At 43.2% G+C, this 14,895-nt stretch overlaps 1 protein-coding gene across 1 annotated transcript in view; it reads left to right on the top strand.

Annotated features, from left to right (window-relative positions):
* The first annotated feature begins 1,431 nt into the window (after positions 1-1,431).
* Positions 1,432-14,895, top strand: part of LOC121707756 (integrin alpha-5-like) — a 44,672-nt gene continuing 31,208 nt past the window's right edge. The window contains exons 1-3 of the mRNA XM_042090542.1: positions 1,432-1,813; positions 8,830-8,960; positions 14,657-14,760. Coding sequence (XP_041946476.1) covers positions 1,593-1,813; positions 8,830-8,960; positions 14,657-14,760 — 456 coding nt within the window. The 5' untranslated portion in view covers positions 1,432-1,592. The remainder of the gene's footprint in view (positions 1,814-8,829; positions 8,961-14,656; positions 14,761-14,895) is intronic.

Below are 14,895 nucleotides of genomic sequence, written 5' to 3'. Positions count from 1 at the left end.
ATGGATATACAGTGGACAGCTAGACAAATATAAAGTTGACTATCCACAAGACAGCTATTTGAGCGCTGTTACTGGGCATTGTTCCTGAGCATTGTTGTTTTGAGACATTCCCATTTCTATTGGCTAACTTTGTTTCTCTGGAGAACTTTAATCATCAGTAGACAAATGATCATGATAGGCCAGGCAAAACTGAAACATGGAACTGCTTATGTGGCTTCTCAGCAGCATTGCTTAAAAAAGTTGTTCTGTTGAAACAATATCAAGACTAAACATGCACAAACAGATAATGTCTTGGGAAATTGCAAAACAAGATGTTCATGCTATTGGGAATTATGAAGGAGCTGTTTTGATAATGTGCAAGACATACCTGCCTGAGGGACTTTGGTATGGAGTCAGTGGGAGGAGAGTCCTACCAAGAATGTTGGTCTGATTGTTCCAAATTCTCCAAACAATGAAGGAAAAAACGATTGACTATAATGCTATAGATATGATGTGGCTTGGCTGTTTTGCTTAATGTTGGATGGTACTTTTAGTATTCTGATTTTGCACATGCCAATAACATCAATTCTACAAGTCTCAAGGTGAAGGAGCATGACGAGGATATGATATAAATTCAGATGCACTCATTTACTTGCAAGATTTAAGTGTAAATTCATTCCAGTCTCTTCATCCATACCAGATTCAATGTCATACAGTATGTCTGGCTGGATGATGCAACTTGGCATATGTGTGTAACTTTACTTTAAGTAATAGGTTATCAATCCGGTTTAAAACTGATTTTTGAACCGGTACTGCTTGGACTTTAAGGCAGTGCAAATCAGTGTAAGCCTTTCAACTGAAGTTACACATCAGCATTTTTTAGGCAAAACATAATGGTCATGACCTTTTACGCCCCGCTCTACAGTCTGAATGACAAAAAGATATCATGGCAATGGGGAGCCCAAAATTATTCTTTTAAAGTCAAGGGGAGGCTGAGATATTATCCAGAGGTCCAAATGGTCTGGTTGCAGCCATTTGAATGACCTGGTGTATATCAAACATAACTTCCTCTCCTCCGTGTAGCTGTGGGTTGAGTCATTTGCCAGAAGACCCTCTGGAAACTTATGGTTTTACAACTATTCTGACGATAAGTTAACTTATTACTGTAATTTGGTTATTAGATCCATTGCCACGTTGAGAAATTAAGGAATTTCGATCTGAATATGACACGTTTTGCCTCAGCGCACAGATCAGTCTGAGGTGACATATTTAAAATAGTTGGTCAACGTGGATGATAATACTATATTAGTTAGATGTTTGGTTGGGACTCTCTCACTCTCTCATTCGTACTTCCCACTCTTGTTAAATAAATTGAAGGCCCCTCCTCCTCCGAACTTTGTGACTGGGAACTCCCTCTCCTCTATTTCTACTAACAGACCGCTACTGCGGAGAGGGGAAGGGGATGCGCTCGCTAGTGGAAAGAGAGTGGAGGTCACAGATTTAGGTTGACTTACCCAATCATGCAGAAATCTCCACCATCAACAACTGGACAAATCCTGGATGCTGTGCTTTTGCCATAAACTTTCTTAATATTACTACTGCAGAATACAGAGATGGGCTCGACGAGAAAACTCAGCAAGGGCTCAGCAAAGTTTCCCTCACCGATACGATTTCCAAAGTTTCGACTGTGCGCGTCTTTCATTGTATGGATAACGGCTCTGGCGTCGGTCTGCGCGGGGTTTAACCTGGATGTGGAGAACCGTGTGGTATACACTGGACCAAAGGGCAGCTACTTTGGCTACTCTGTAGAATTCTACGTTGACAGCTCATCAAGGTCAGACATATTCTTCTTGATTAACACGAAGACCATGAGTTTTAATCTCAACTATGTTGCTATCACCCCGCACATCTGATAATTTGATCTAAATGAAATGTATGTGGATGTCGTCTCGCCATCTCTGCCTTAACGTAAAACTGTCTCGCAAAGATGTGTTTATTTACCTTTGTCCAACCTCGCGTTGCCTTGCGGTAAAAAAAATATATTCCCCGTGTGCGTTCAAGTGAACCTGTTTTGTATTGGGTCAAAGACGACCTTAATTCTTAAACGTCTACTTCCATCTCCAAGCAGCAGGCGGCTTTGTACTTGACCCCTCATTGACAGGTGTGTAGTTGGTGTGTCAGTTTAACTCTGATTGAAAAGAGAGCCGTCCTATATTGTGGGGCATCTGTAACATGTCACTGTGAAACAATTGGGAGGAGATATTTCAAAGAGCAACAGCTGGTTGTCTCAGTTGTACAATGTGTGTACATGCATGTATACAAACAGAGAGAGAGAGAGAGAGAGAGAGAGAGAGACAAACACATACACACACATACTGTACATTCTCATTGGTTGCAGAGGCCTTGTTTTGGATTGAAGGGTGTATATGCCATGCTGTTAAGCTTGTGAAGTTCATGTGGCTTGTGGTCATCAGCCTGTGACGTAATGCTTGAGATCTCCCTTGAACTTCAGTGCAGTGTGTGTTTATTTTCAGAGAGGTTAGCGGCCACTGTCATTCACTGGCTAATCATGTTTTTTTTTTATTAGAGTTAGATGATCCTTCACTTTCTGTTTCTCTCATGCATCCTCTGGGCTGTGTTTGCCTCCCCTTTATTCCCCTTTCTGTTTTTCCATTCTCTGTTTTGGGCCTCCAGGCCAGATTAAGCACTCATTAATTAAATCAAAGTGTGCTTTTCCTAAAATGGAGGCAGGGAAGATGAAGAAGATGTCTTTGGTTCTCTCCCCCCTTCCTCTACTTCTCTCTCTCGCTCTGTGTGTGTGTGTGTTGTGTATGTGTGTGTGTGTGTGTTGTGTGTGTGTGACTGTGTGTGTGTGTGTGTGTGTGTGTGTGTGTTTGTGAGTGTCAGCCTTCCCAGCTTATACCATTTTGATTCCCAAGGTAATAATTTAATTTTTGGCGATGGCACAGATATTTTACGATATGAGATGATTTGATACATTTGGCATTTTTTGCATGTCCAGATTAAACCTCAGCATGATAGTGCAGACTCTCCTCCAGTACAGCCTGCTCATCAAACTGACTTTTCCCCCCTCAATTGCTCTGTGAACTTTTAAATCAGTGGTTGGACCCAAATCACTTTACTGTCAACCCCTTTCTCTGTGTGCGTCAGTGTGTGTGTGTGTGTGTGCGTGTGTGTGTGTGTGTGTGTGTGTGTGTGTGTGTGTGTGTGTGTCTTTCCAACTGGAGCAAAAGGGAGAACATAATTTTCATTGGTCTGTGTGCATCACAATAGCAGTGGTCCTTGTAGTTCTCTCCAAGCCTCAGAATCACTGCTGTAGGTTTGGCTGAATATCGAAATGATTTGCCATTTGTTATTTTATAAATATCACATTATTTGAGCTGGCTGAGTTGTCCTTGTGTTTTGTAATGTAAATGGCCTGGGGGTACAGTAAGCCATATTGAGTTCCAAACAGGCCTCTTTTGGAGCCGGACACTCCAGTATCTCTCCCTCACCACTGCAGCTTCTTGTTGACCTCTCCTGCTGGACATTAGCTGCCGCTCAGTTGCAGAGCTGCATCTCTGCCTCGGGTTACCAAGTGTAACTCTGAAGCTACCCAGGCCAATATAAAGAGTTTACACTCATCATCACCCAAACAAATGTTATCATGGTTCCTGGAGATTACACATGTTTGTGTAAGCCAGGAGTAACTGTGGAGTGGAGGGATGATAAACTGTTTCCCTCGAGGGTGGTGAGGAGGGAAGAGCAGAGCCATTATTTACCCAGAATGCCAAAGGACGGAGCACTACAAGACATCTCCCATTAAAAAAGAAACAACCCTTATTTTGTGAGCCAATCGGGCCTCGTCGTTCGGGCAAATTTAATTTTCCTGCTGGACCATTACCATGTGAGCTGACCACAGACTTTTGTGTGAGTCAGTTCAAAATACGCCAACATGTTGAAGACAGCAGCAGTGTAAGCACATGGTACTATGCCAACCTGAACAGGACTGTTAAGATGCAAAGAAGTAAACTCCACCATACGGTCCGTATTTTCTTTCCCTCCTTCCCTCTCTTGTAAAAGTATGGCCTCTGTGAACGCAGGTCAGTCTGTAAGAGCCAAACACAATCAGTTGTCAGAGAGGAATGTGTTGTTTATTGCCATTCTAACAAGAGCACCTAATGTCCTTCATTTATGAATCTTTATTTGCTCAAATTTGCCCAGCAGAATTTCATGCATGCCACAGGTTGAAACTATGTCAAGCTACCGGAGAACAACTTCCATTCATTTGCTCTCTCTCTCTCTCTGTTTGTCTCTCTCTCTCAAAATGTCTACAGTGGCTGTTTTTCTAGTTTGTACCAGACAGACCAACATTAACAGGCACTGATGATTGTTTATCCCTGTGGCCTTATTTAACAAGAGAGCAGCTCTGTCACTGTGAATAATAGTCTTTTGTTTGTTCAGTTTTGAGTGATGTAGGATGCCATTAAATATCTTTTGTATTGCTGAAGTAATTGTGGATGGCAGGCAATAAAGAAGTTGCTTAAATGTACTTTTACTCCAGCTCATTGGACAAGAACACAACTACTTCAACTAGGCATCCACTGAAAGGAATCCATCCACGTGCGCACCCCACAAAGATTGATATTGATTTGATTTTTTTCTGTTGGAGTATAGTGTCGGTTTTAGGGCTGTCACTTTTGTGAAAAAATCCTGTTCGATTTTTGAGACATAAGTGTTTATTGAATCGATTGTAAAATCGATTTTTCATGTCTAAAGAATTTTCCATTTTCAACGCCAAATATAGGCCAATCCACAAACAACTAACAGGTATTAGGACGAACGTAAAGAGGGCGCTTGTAGACGCAAGCCAGCAATATTTCTGATGATTTATTGGTGTGAAGTTTCGTGCACAATGACAAACAGGAGTGTAACATTCTCGAAAAACAATAAGCCGAGTGGACTGCCATTACATCAGTGACAAACATGACTGCAGGCTTCAACGTAGCTGTGTCTGTGTTTACGATTAGAAATGTCAAACAAATTTCGCCTACAGTACATAGAACTCGATTGCACAGTTTGCGTAGCCTACCGCTTTGTTCTTCTCCATAGTTTGATATACCAAAAACCCGAAGTACTTCCACATCGAACTCCTCAAGTTATTAGGGCCTATCACTCGTCTCTCTTATGTCGCACAGGTTGATGCGTTGTCCTCCATTTTTTAGCAAAACACGAGCAGCACAGCAGCTGATTGAAATAGCTGTTTCCGGTGCGTAAAATTGGTGGGAATTTTCTTTTTAGCTTTCGCAATGCTTACTGCACTTCGGAATTCTTTTATATTCTTATATTCTTGTTTGTGAATTTTGTTACATCTATCCTTTTTATTTGTTTAATTCGTTTAAAATTAATAGTGTACATATTTGGTTAAAATCAATTCCCTATTTTAGTTTTCGAAACTTGTGTTGTTTGGTCCAATCGATTGTGCACTTTTCGAATGTAAAGTGACAGCCCTAGTCGGTTTCAGCAAAATCCTTTTAGGCAAGTCCCTCCACTCGGCGGCCATTTGACAACGCTTTTTGGATACTCGTCGGGCTTCACGACACCAATCTTGCTCCAGCGGCGAGATCACAACACATGATTGGCACGATGTCTTCACAACACAACATATGATTGGCTCAATGTATTCACATCACACCACATGATTGGCTCAACGTATTCACATGTCGACGTTTTGCCGAGGAAGGGGTGGGATATGTGTAGACAACGGCCATATTGGCGTGACAAACTAGCCCCATGCATTTCTATGGAGTATTTTTTGAGTGCTGTGTCTCCACATTAGAAAGTCTCTGGTTTGAGTGAATATAATCAAAAAAATCTTGCCAACTGCAGCTTTAAACACCAGCCTTGTCCTGCTCACATTCAGCCTCTGTCTCCGTCATGCCCTGTGGGATTACGTAGTGTTCTTTGGAACAGGCAATTAGGTGTTTCCTGCTCACTGACTCCCTGCCACTGGTCTTATTACCTCATCATTTATTTGATTTCCAACGTTTTTTTATATCTTTTTTTTATAAAGGTCAGGGCTATTTTAAAGCCCACTGTGTGGACACAAATCTTTTCCAGCAGTGAAGAGGGGCAGAAATGACTCCCTCATAGAGTTACATGGTAGTTCATCAGATACCATGCAAAGGAGGTGTGGATGTTGTTTTATCATCAGAGGTGAAGAAATTCTTCTGTCCTTCTCACCCGCAGAGGAAAGGCCGAAGGAGAGGGGAGTTTGTAGCATGTAGTGTAACTGAATATTTCTGTGCTCATTAGGATGGCTGTGTGATTCTGTGTGTCAGATAGATTAGGTCAGCTATTTTTGTGTGGCCAGGGTGTTTTAGAAAGAGAGGGATCTCACTCAGAAAGAATGCAGGACGTAGAGACTGGGTGTGTGGCTGTGCTCACACAGCTTTCAGTTGTAGAGAGAGAGAGAGAGAGAGAGAGAGAGAGAGAGAGAGAGAGAGAGATGAAGTGATAAAGTCAGATAAGATGACAGGCAGAGAAAAAGATGAAGAGACCATGAAGTCTGTCTGTTTAACCACAGAATTGCGCCTTTACAAAAACTTCTCTTTAGTACGGATCTCACAGACACATGCAGGTTGCACTGTGCACTGGATTGCTGGATTAGGAATCCAGAGGCAGACGGACAGCTGTGTCATGAAGTGTGTGAAAGATAGAATCTGTCTGTTTGAGGGAGCGGGCCATGAAACTGTCTCACGGCATGAAGACATCTCTCTGACTGCGCAGACGTCCTTAAGACCTGGGCCCACAGAGCTCTGCCAATGTCATTACCCCCCACCCCCTTAGCGCAGCACTGTGCTGCGGTGGAACAGCTCCTGTAGGCTCAGGCCCGAGAGAGAGGGGAGACGCTCGCTGTGTCTCTCTCACACCGTCTGACGCCACGAGAGCCTCCCATCCATGACTGGCCTGTCTCACTCAACATCCCCTTTTTAAACACACACACACACACACCTTCACACAGCTACCCACACACACACACACATACACACAACACACAACACACACACACATACACATGGCCATGGCTAGTGTTGGTGGCCTGATAGCTGTAGGGGTGTCTGAGGGTGCTGGTTGAGACGGGGAGCCAGACTAAAAGAGAGCTGGATCTGGTTTCACTCAGCTGGTTTGTCTCCAGTTTGTTTAGTCATACCTGGATGTGGACCACTTCCTCAGAACCGCTCTCAGCCTTATCACTTCCTGTGTCCAGATCAATTTCAACACTCCAAGCATGTCCTAGTTTCAGGTACACACCAGCGCAGTTACTTTTCAACAATATTACACAAACACACACACACACACACACACACACACACACACACACACACACACACACACACACACACACACACACACACACATACACACACACACACACATACACACAAACAGTGTAACAAGCAGTACTGAGATTCTGACAGAAGAGCCATAAGGTATGAATACTCTGCACAATCTCAACTTTGACACTGAATTATAAGGAGACGTGTTTCTGAGTCTCTTTCAGTAGCAGAGCAGTGACGACTGGGGAATTTGGAAAGGGCTGTTTTTTCTGATTCAGCAACCGATGCCCAGTATGGAATACACCGTCGCCTTGGCCTCAGCTCTGCAGAATAATGTTTGGCTAGACCGATTGTAGTTTAACCCTATTGGGTTTAGTTTTGTTCTGACGGGCTGAGGTTTTGTTTACAGACTGCTTATGTTGTGCGTCATCCTGAGTCTCAAATACTCACACAGACAGTCATGAATCACATACGTTCACACACTCTTTTCCACAACATTGTCAACAATGACTTTAATTTTCAGTTTGCAAGAGAAAAACCTGACAGTCAGACATATTCTGTGAGAGAGTTGGACCTTTTTAAGGTTCTCAGTAATTCATGTCATGATTTCAGACATCTGAGAACCATCACTGTGCTAAACTGGGATTGTTTGTTGCTGAAGGTTTATTTGTAAGAGGACATTTAATTGTAGGACATTTTCTGTCTCTTTAAGAGACCTCTGTTGAACTTTATCTCAGCTGTAGGCAGCTTTGTCTCGTTTGTATGTGTGCGTGTTTGTGTGTGTATGTGTGCGTGTTTGTGTGTTTGTGTGTGTGATTGTGTATATATGTGTGTGTGTGTGTGTATGTGTGTGTTTGTGTGTGTGTGTGTGTGTGTGTGTGTGTGTGTACATGTGTGCGTATGTGTGTGTGTGTGTGTGTGCGTGTGTGTGTGTGTGTATGTGTGTGTTTGCGTCTGTGTCAGGTCATCTGTGTTTTTTTCCTGTCGGTTTCCTGACAGCAGATATGCTGTCCATTCAAGCACCTACTCACGGGAGGCCCCAGAATGCCGGCCATGTCTAGATACTCTATAACTCATCTATTTCTGGACACAAAGACCAGATTAAGATGACCAAGGACATGGCATGGAGTGTTTCAGAGTTCACAGCAAAGTGGGGGAGCATATTAACCCACCGCAGTCGCGACACCAATCGTTAACTCAAGGAAACTTAAGGAGGCATACTTAAGGTCTTAATGAAGTTAGAGCAGAATGTGATTGTATGGTTCTATATGTAATGTGAATGTACTATATATAGCCCCACTGATTCAATTCATTACTGGATCAGTGAAACAGTAAAACAACCCCAGGTGCTTTCTGTTGTTTCTTCCTTATAGCAAAGAGGGTCCACCCTCAGTTTCACTGACCTATCAAGGCCTATGACCTATGTAATTACCTTCAATGGAAGCGTTCATTTAATGTTATTTTGTTTCTTTGTTATTAACTGTTATTGCTTTCCTCTTTCTTCATACAGTGTCAGCATCCTAGTTGGTGCACCGAAAGCCAACACCAGCCAACCAGATGTTATAGAGGGCGGGTCTGTGTTCTTCTGTCCCTGGAGACATGACCAATCAAAGTGCAGTGTTCTTGAATTTGACAGTGAAGGTATGTGTTTTCTTACATAAACACCTCACAAACATTTCAAACACTTGGGTGGACATCAATAGACTCAACAATCAAGACAGCCTGATTTTTATGATGTCGGCTCCATCTGTTTGTAGCTGTGATGTGCTGATTCTGATGTGTATCTCCATAATTTACTAGCCTGGTTAAAACCAGAATCATTCACATCGTGAATAGAGTCTGGGAACTCATAATTGGAAAACGTTTCCAACACGAGCATGTTGAAGGGCGTAGACTTTGCGTTAACTTTGAAATCATTGGTCCAGCCTAACCAATCACATTGGTCAGGGATTCCTAACATTACTTCCTACTTGGCCTAAACTTTACAAACTGACAAAAAACAGCATTGGCAGTCAGGAAACAATGTATGTAGGCCTACATTTGCTGTAATAAATGTACACATTCTTCTGACTGCAATTTTTGATGTTTGCAGACATTGCTACTACTGTTTACCATTACCATAGCCATTACAAAACTATAGCATTATCCCCTCTCGTCGCTGATTGGCCAGCTCTTTCTAGGGTCTGATGGAAACGTTAGTGAATTATGGTGTTCCAGACTAGTATGTATGTCCCTGAAAGGAGATTTGGTGGGCATGGTCAGGCTAATCATTTGCATCCACAACAAAAGAAAAGCGTAAATGCTTCCCCACTGTGGAGATCAGAAGATTGCTATCTGTGTTTAAGAGGTGTTAGTTGGGTTATGTGGGGTTATGCATTAAAAACGAGCAACATCTTTGTGTGTGATAATGTACGTGTGTGCATGCCCACCCATGGCTCTACGTGTGTGCATGTAGAAGGTGTGCTCTGCGCCTGGAGCCATGTTTGTGTATGCAAGCCATGGAAGCGTGTGAGAGAGAGTGTGTGCATACACATGTGTGTGTGTGTGTGGGAGGGGGGGGGGGGTGTGTGGGTGGGGGTGTACAAACCCTGGAGCTCCCCCTCATTTCAGAGAGTTGATGTTGTTAATGGCGCACAGATCTCTGAGATTTATGCCAGAGTTGGAAAGAAGGGGGGGTTGGGTGCGTGTGTGTGTGTGTGTGTGTGTGTGTGTGTGTGTGTGTGTGTGTGTGTGTGTGTGTGTGCTGGGGTGTGGGGAGGTGAAGGAGTGTGTCTGTGTTTACTTTAGTCTGGTTGGTGACACCCTTAGCCTGGCCTTATTTATTTCTACCAGGAGACCCTCCATACGCTTTCGCTCGCAGTGCCCCAAATCACCACCCTGAGCTGTTTGGTGAGTCAAATTGGAGTGATGCCAAATTGGGGCTCAAAGTTTATTTTGACGGTTATTTTTTTAACTGATACAGCACAACAGTGTTTATTTGTTTGAAGTGTTTTAAAGTTTCTGCGGAATTCCATTTTCTTCAGTGGTTTTCCGTCTGAGGCCCTGTGGGATTGTTTCATTGGAGTTTATGCTCCAGATCTTTATTGTAAATCTGGTCAAACACCCAAAATGCTTTACCTAAAGGTCTCCTAAAGCCTAAAGCTGACTACTTTCCTGTATTGGTGTTTGTGTAGTTTGCTTAAGGATTTCTAGAAGAGATTTATTTGGTGGATATTACTGTAACTAAATATTTAACAGTTCACCGTATATTTGGGTTTGCTCTGCATAGAACTGGGTCAGTGAGTGAGTGTGTGTGTGTGTGTGTGTGTGTGTGTGTGTGTGTGTGTGTGTGTGTGTGTGGGGACTGAGTGTCTGTGTGTGTGTGAGAGTACATTTGTGTGTGTGTGTGTGTGTGTGTGTGTGTGTGTGTGTGTGTGTGTGTGTGTGTGTGTGTGTGTGTGTGTGTGTGTGTGTTACAAGCATGGCCATACCCTCAGGGTTAGTAGCACAGGACCTCTAGGGGATTTGGCCACTGTAATGAAGAGTAATCCTGTTTTATTGAAAACACTTTTACTGGCACACAGAAATGTATGGAGCCCTCTCTGCTCTCTCTGCATGTGTCAGAGTATGTGGCTGCGTTTGTGGCTTTGAAATTGTGTGTGTGTATATGTATATTGTGATTGTGTGTGTGTGTGTGTGTGTGTGTGTGTGTGTGTGTGTGTGTGTGTGTGTGTGTGTGTGTGTCTGTGTGTGTGTGTGTGTGTCTCAGACTTTGCTGTGTAAGCATAGCCTACATCTCTCCATGTTTTCCCTCTCATCTGAAGAGCCCCTCCTCCCGTCCTTTCACAGTTTAGATAGCTGATTATGCCCGTCTATCGCTGGACTGTGGAGGCTGCCAGCCCCTCAAAGTGGAGCGTAAAATGAGGGGCTCATGCAGATGTGTGGTGTAGCCGTTGTTTGGCCGCCCGTTCCTCTGAGGAGCTAGGGTTTGTTTTTGTGTTGTTTTTCTTTTTGTTCCGGGGGGGAAGTGGGGTGGTTTGAATGAGGCCAAAGACTACACCCCCTCCCTGCCTGTGATCTCACTTCAGTTTGATCAACAGGAAGTGATAAGAGCAATGTTTCAGTTGATTTTCAGAAATTATACTACCCCCCCCCCCCACCCTCCCACACACATACAGACACACAAGCCCATTTCTGTACACACATACATATACACTTAGCACACACGCAGAGAGAGAGAGAGAGACACACACACACACACACACACATACACACACCCAACCGCAAATGCACTCACTCACACACTCACACACATACACCAACCCCCCCCCCCCCCCACACACACACACACACACATACACACACACATACACATAAAACACATCTTTTTCTCAAAGGTTAAAAGGGCAGAGTGTAAGCCGTTTTCCTGTGTGTGAATGAATGTGTGTGTGTGTGTGTGTGTGTGTATGTGTGTGTGTGTGTGCAGGGGCGGAATGGGGCACTAAAATCCACCGGTAAAATTCTGATGGCACCCCCCCCCCCCCAAACATGCACACACATCATCAATAGCACAAACAAAATATATAGTGCTAATGCAATACAACAAGCCAATCAACCACAAACCAGGCACTTCCTTACACAATAAATGTGTAAGGAACTAGATATGCAACAGTGCAGTATAAAAACAGCTTTGTGGATGGATGGAAATTTAAAGCATCATGCAAGGACATAATCTGGGTATCATAGCACTCCAATAATTGCCTGTATAAATTTAAAAAAGACCTAGCCTACAGACAATGTCAACCTAATAACACAGGTAATTAAAGGTATAGGTTTGGTATAGGTTTAGGTTTGTACGAGAATTATTAAAGTAAGCCTATATAGGCTTATATAGACAGTTCCAACGAGTTCCACAAACCATTTATCAGCCTGAGTGGCCCACTAATTAGTCATTAGGCTAGGCCTAGGCTACATGTCAACATAAGACTAGCTTGGGCTAGTTCCATCCATATGTAAAACAGCAACCACGCAAATCCGTCGACTGTCAAAACTCTTGTAGCTTTCCTCGAACTTGATCGTTTGTAGGGTCATGCCATTAGACGAGGGGCCGCTCATTCCTACATTTCTGTAAATAGACTTGACCTGCAATCGGTTCATTGGATAAACCAGAAACACATTCCCCATTCCCAGGAGGCTTTGCTCCATTCTAGGTTAGGCTTACGTTAATTTAAGTACAAACAAACAAATTACATTGTCATTTTTTATTTGTGATGAAAGTTCAGTAACGCCTGAATAAGACAAAAATGTGTATCTCGGAGATTTTCGCGGAAAATTCTTAATTGCAAGGTCGATGGCCGCGGACGACTCACGGCCGCTATAATAGCTCTATGGGCCGGCCCGCACCACGCAGATTCATCGGCCGGCCCACCGGGAAAACTCCCGATCGTCCCGATTGCCACTCCGCCCCTGTGTGTGTGTGTGTGTGTGTGTCTGGTTTAGTCCACCTGTGTGTATATAATATACTGCATGACAGCCATACATCATGTCTACTGCAACCCTGCTTTAGGATCAGAGGTCAATTAGAAACAGTGCATGAACCCTGGAGCTCATTGTGTTATGCCAAGAAACCTTGAAAAGAACTGAAAAGAGAGGGTGAGGTTAATTGTTCTCTTTGTTTGCATGTTTAAACTCTTTTTTTGCTATCTCTATACAATTTTTGTTGTCTTTGTCCTTAAACGGTCTGAAAAATGCTTAGTATGAGGAATTTGTAATGAAAGCCAGTCACAGTATGTTTCCCAGTGTTTGTGAAGGATAGCCTGGGGAACATTTCTGTTGCATCACATGCAAAGTCTAAAGGGCATTGCTCTTTTACTGAATCAGTCTACACAGGAACTCCGAACTGAACTATTAGCACACAATCATCCTCTCTCTTGACACAAACACCCCCCCACATACACAATGTTTCTCACTCACTCCCTCTCTCATGCACACAGAAACTTTTTCTCTTGATATCAATTTCTCTCTCTCTCTCTCTTTCTCTTTCCCTCTCTCTATCTCTTTGTCTCTCTCTCTCTCTCTTACACACACACACACACACACACACACACACACACACACACACACACACAGAGAGAGAGAGAGAGAGAGACCATGTAAACACATGAGCGCATGCTATGTGGTTATGTGTACTGTACGCTGACCCCTGTTTCAAAGGGAGAGAGGTTGCTCTCTGGGGTACACAGAGAGGGTCGTGGGACACACGTCATTCTGGACTGGCCTGAAATCTGCTCCCCCCTCCTGATGATAGCGTCTCACTCCAAGTAAAGCACAGAGCAGATGTGGATAGAGTAGCATCCTGCGCACTGTTCATACATTCCACATTCAAAACGCCTTCAACCTTAATCAGTATTTCCACACGAAAATGTGTCAGAGTCGTGCAACAAACACTAGCATCCTTCATCAACCAACGTCATCATAAAGTATTTATATGGAAGATTTAAGCAATGAAAACTAGCTTTAATGGAAAGTTTGTACAGTGGGATATTAAAGTAAGCCTTTGGCAATGCATCTCTATAACTTTGAGCCAGTGCCCCTATGTTCCTCTTTCTGAGGCCCTTTACGGTTCTGATGGAAAAACCCTTGTAAGCCGACAGGAAAGTTAGGGGAAAACCTTGCAAAGGGCCCATGCTGGCAGTGACTGAGTCTGGTAGTCTGGCAGACTAATGGTACTCAAGCCCTGTCCACAAATAACACATACAGCAACCAGCACTGCACTATGTGGAGTTGTATGATATCCACATGCAGTGTTTCCCACAGAGTTGAATTGTAATTGTGGTGGTAGGTTTGCAGAATTAACTTGAATGCAACAGTTTTTAACAAATTAGTGCAGTGTGATTATGATTCTAACCAGATTTAAGCACAATTTAGTACAACCAGAAAAATCATTGTGTGGTGGTCAATGTTGATATTGTGGTGGGCCGCCACAAATAAGTCAATGTATGGGAAACGCTGCACATGTGTATGTACTTGATTTTATGACTATATATGATGTACTGTTTGATGGAGTTACACATAAACTTGGCACTACCATGGTCACACAACTTGATTGGGTTATGTTGAATGTGCTAATCTTTTTTTTTTACAGTGCTGTGTTGTGTTGTGGTATTGATTTGAACAGGTTTACAATGTAATGTATGATGACATTAATGTATGATGTTGAATTAAATCAATACATAAATTCAGGTATGTTGTTGATGAAGTGTTATAGATGTGTTATTTTGTGGCACTACTTCCACTACTACTACTTTTACCACTAATAGTCAAAATACAGATGCAGACATATTATCTTACCTCCATAGGAGATCGGAGTTTCAACGACATCAACAACAGAGACCTCAAGGTGGAATTCAAATCCCACCAATGGTTTGGGGCAACAGTACGCTCCCATGGCGACAACGTCCTGGTAAGTTGAGCTCTGCTGGCTTAGGGGAGCTCATGTCTAGGGTCGTGAGAGGTCAGCTGACCCCGGTCCCTGGATTTCCTCCCGGTATGTTCTCAATTGAACAACACAGACCCTGAACAACGTAAACAGACGATC

The sequence above is a fragment of the Alosa sapidissima genome, chromosome 4 (genome assembly GCF_018492685.1).
Source record: "Alosa sapidissima isolate fAloSap1 chromosome 4, fAloSap1.pri, whole genome shotgun sequence".
NCBI lineage: Eukaryota > Metazoa > Chordata > Actinopteri > Clupeiformes > Clupeidae > Alosa > Alosa sapidissima.
The sequence above is the reverse complement of the archived record's forward strand: the minus strand, read 5'-3'. Positions and strand labels throughout refer to the sequence as shown.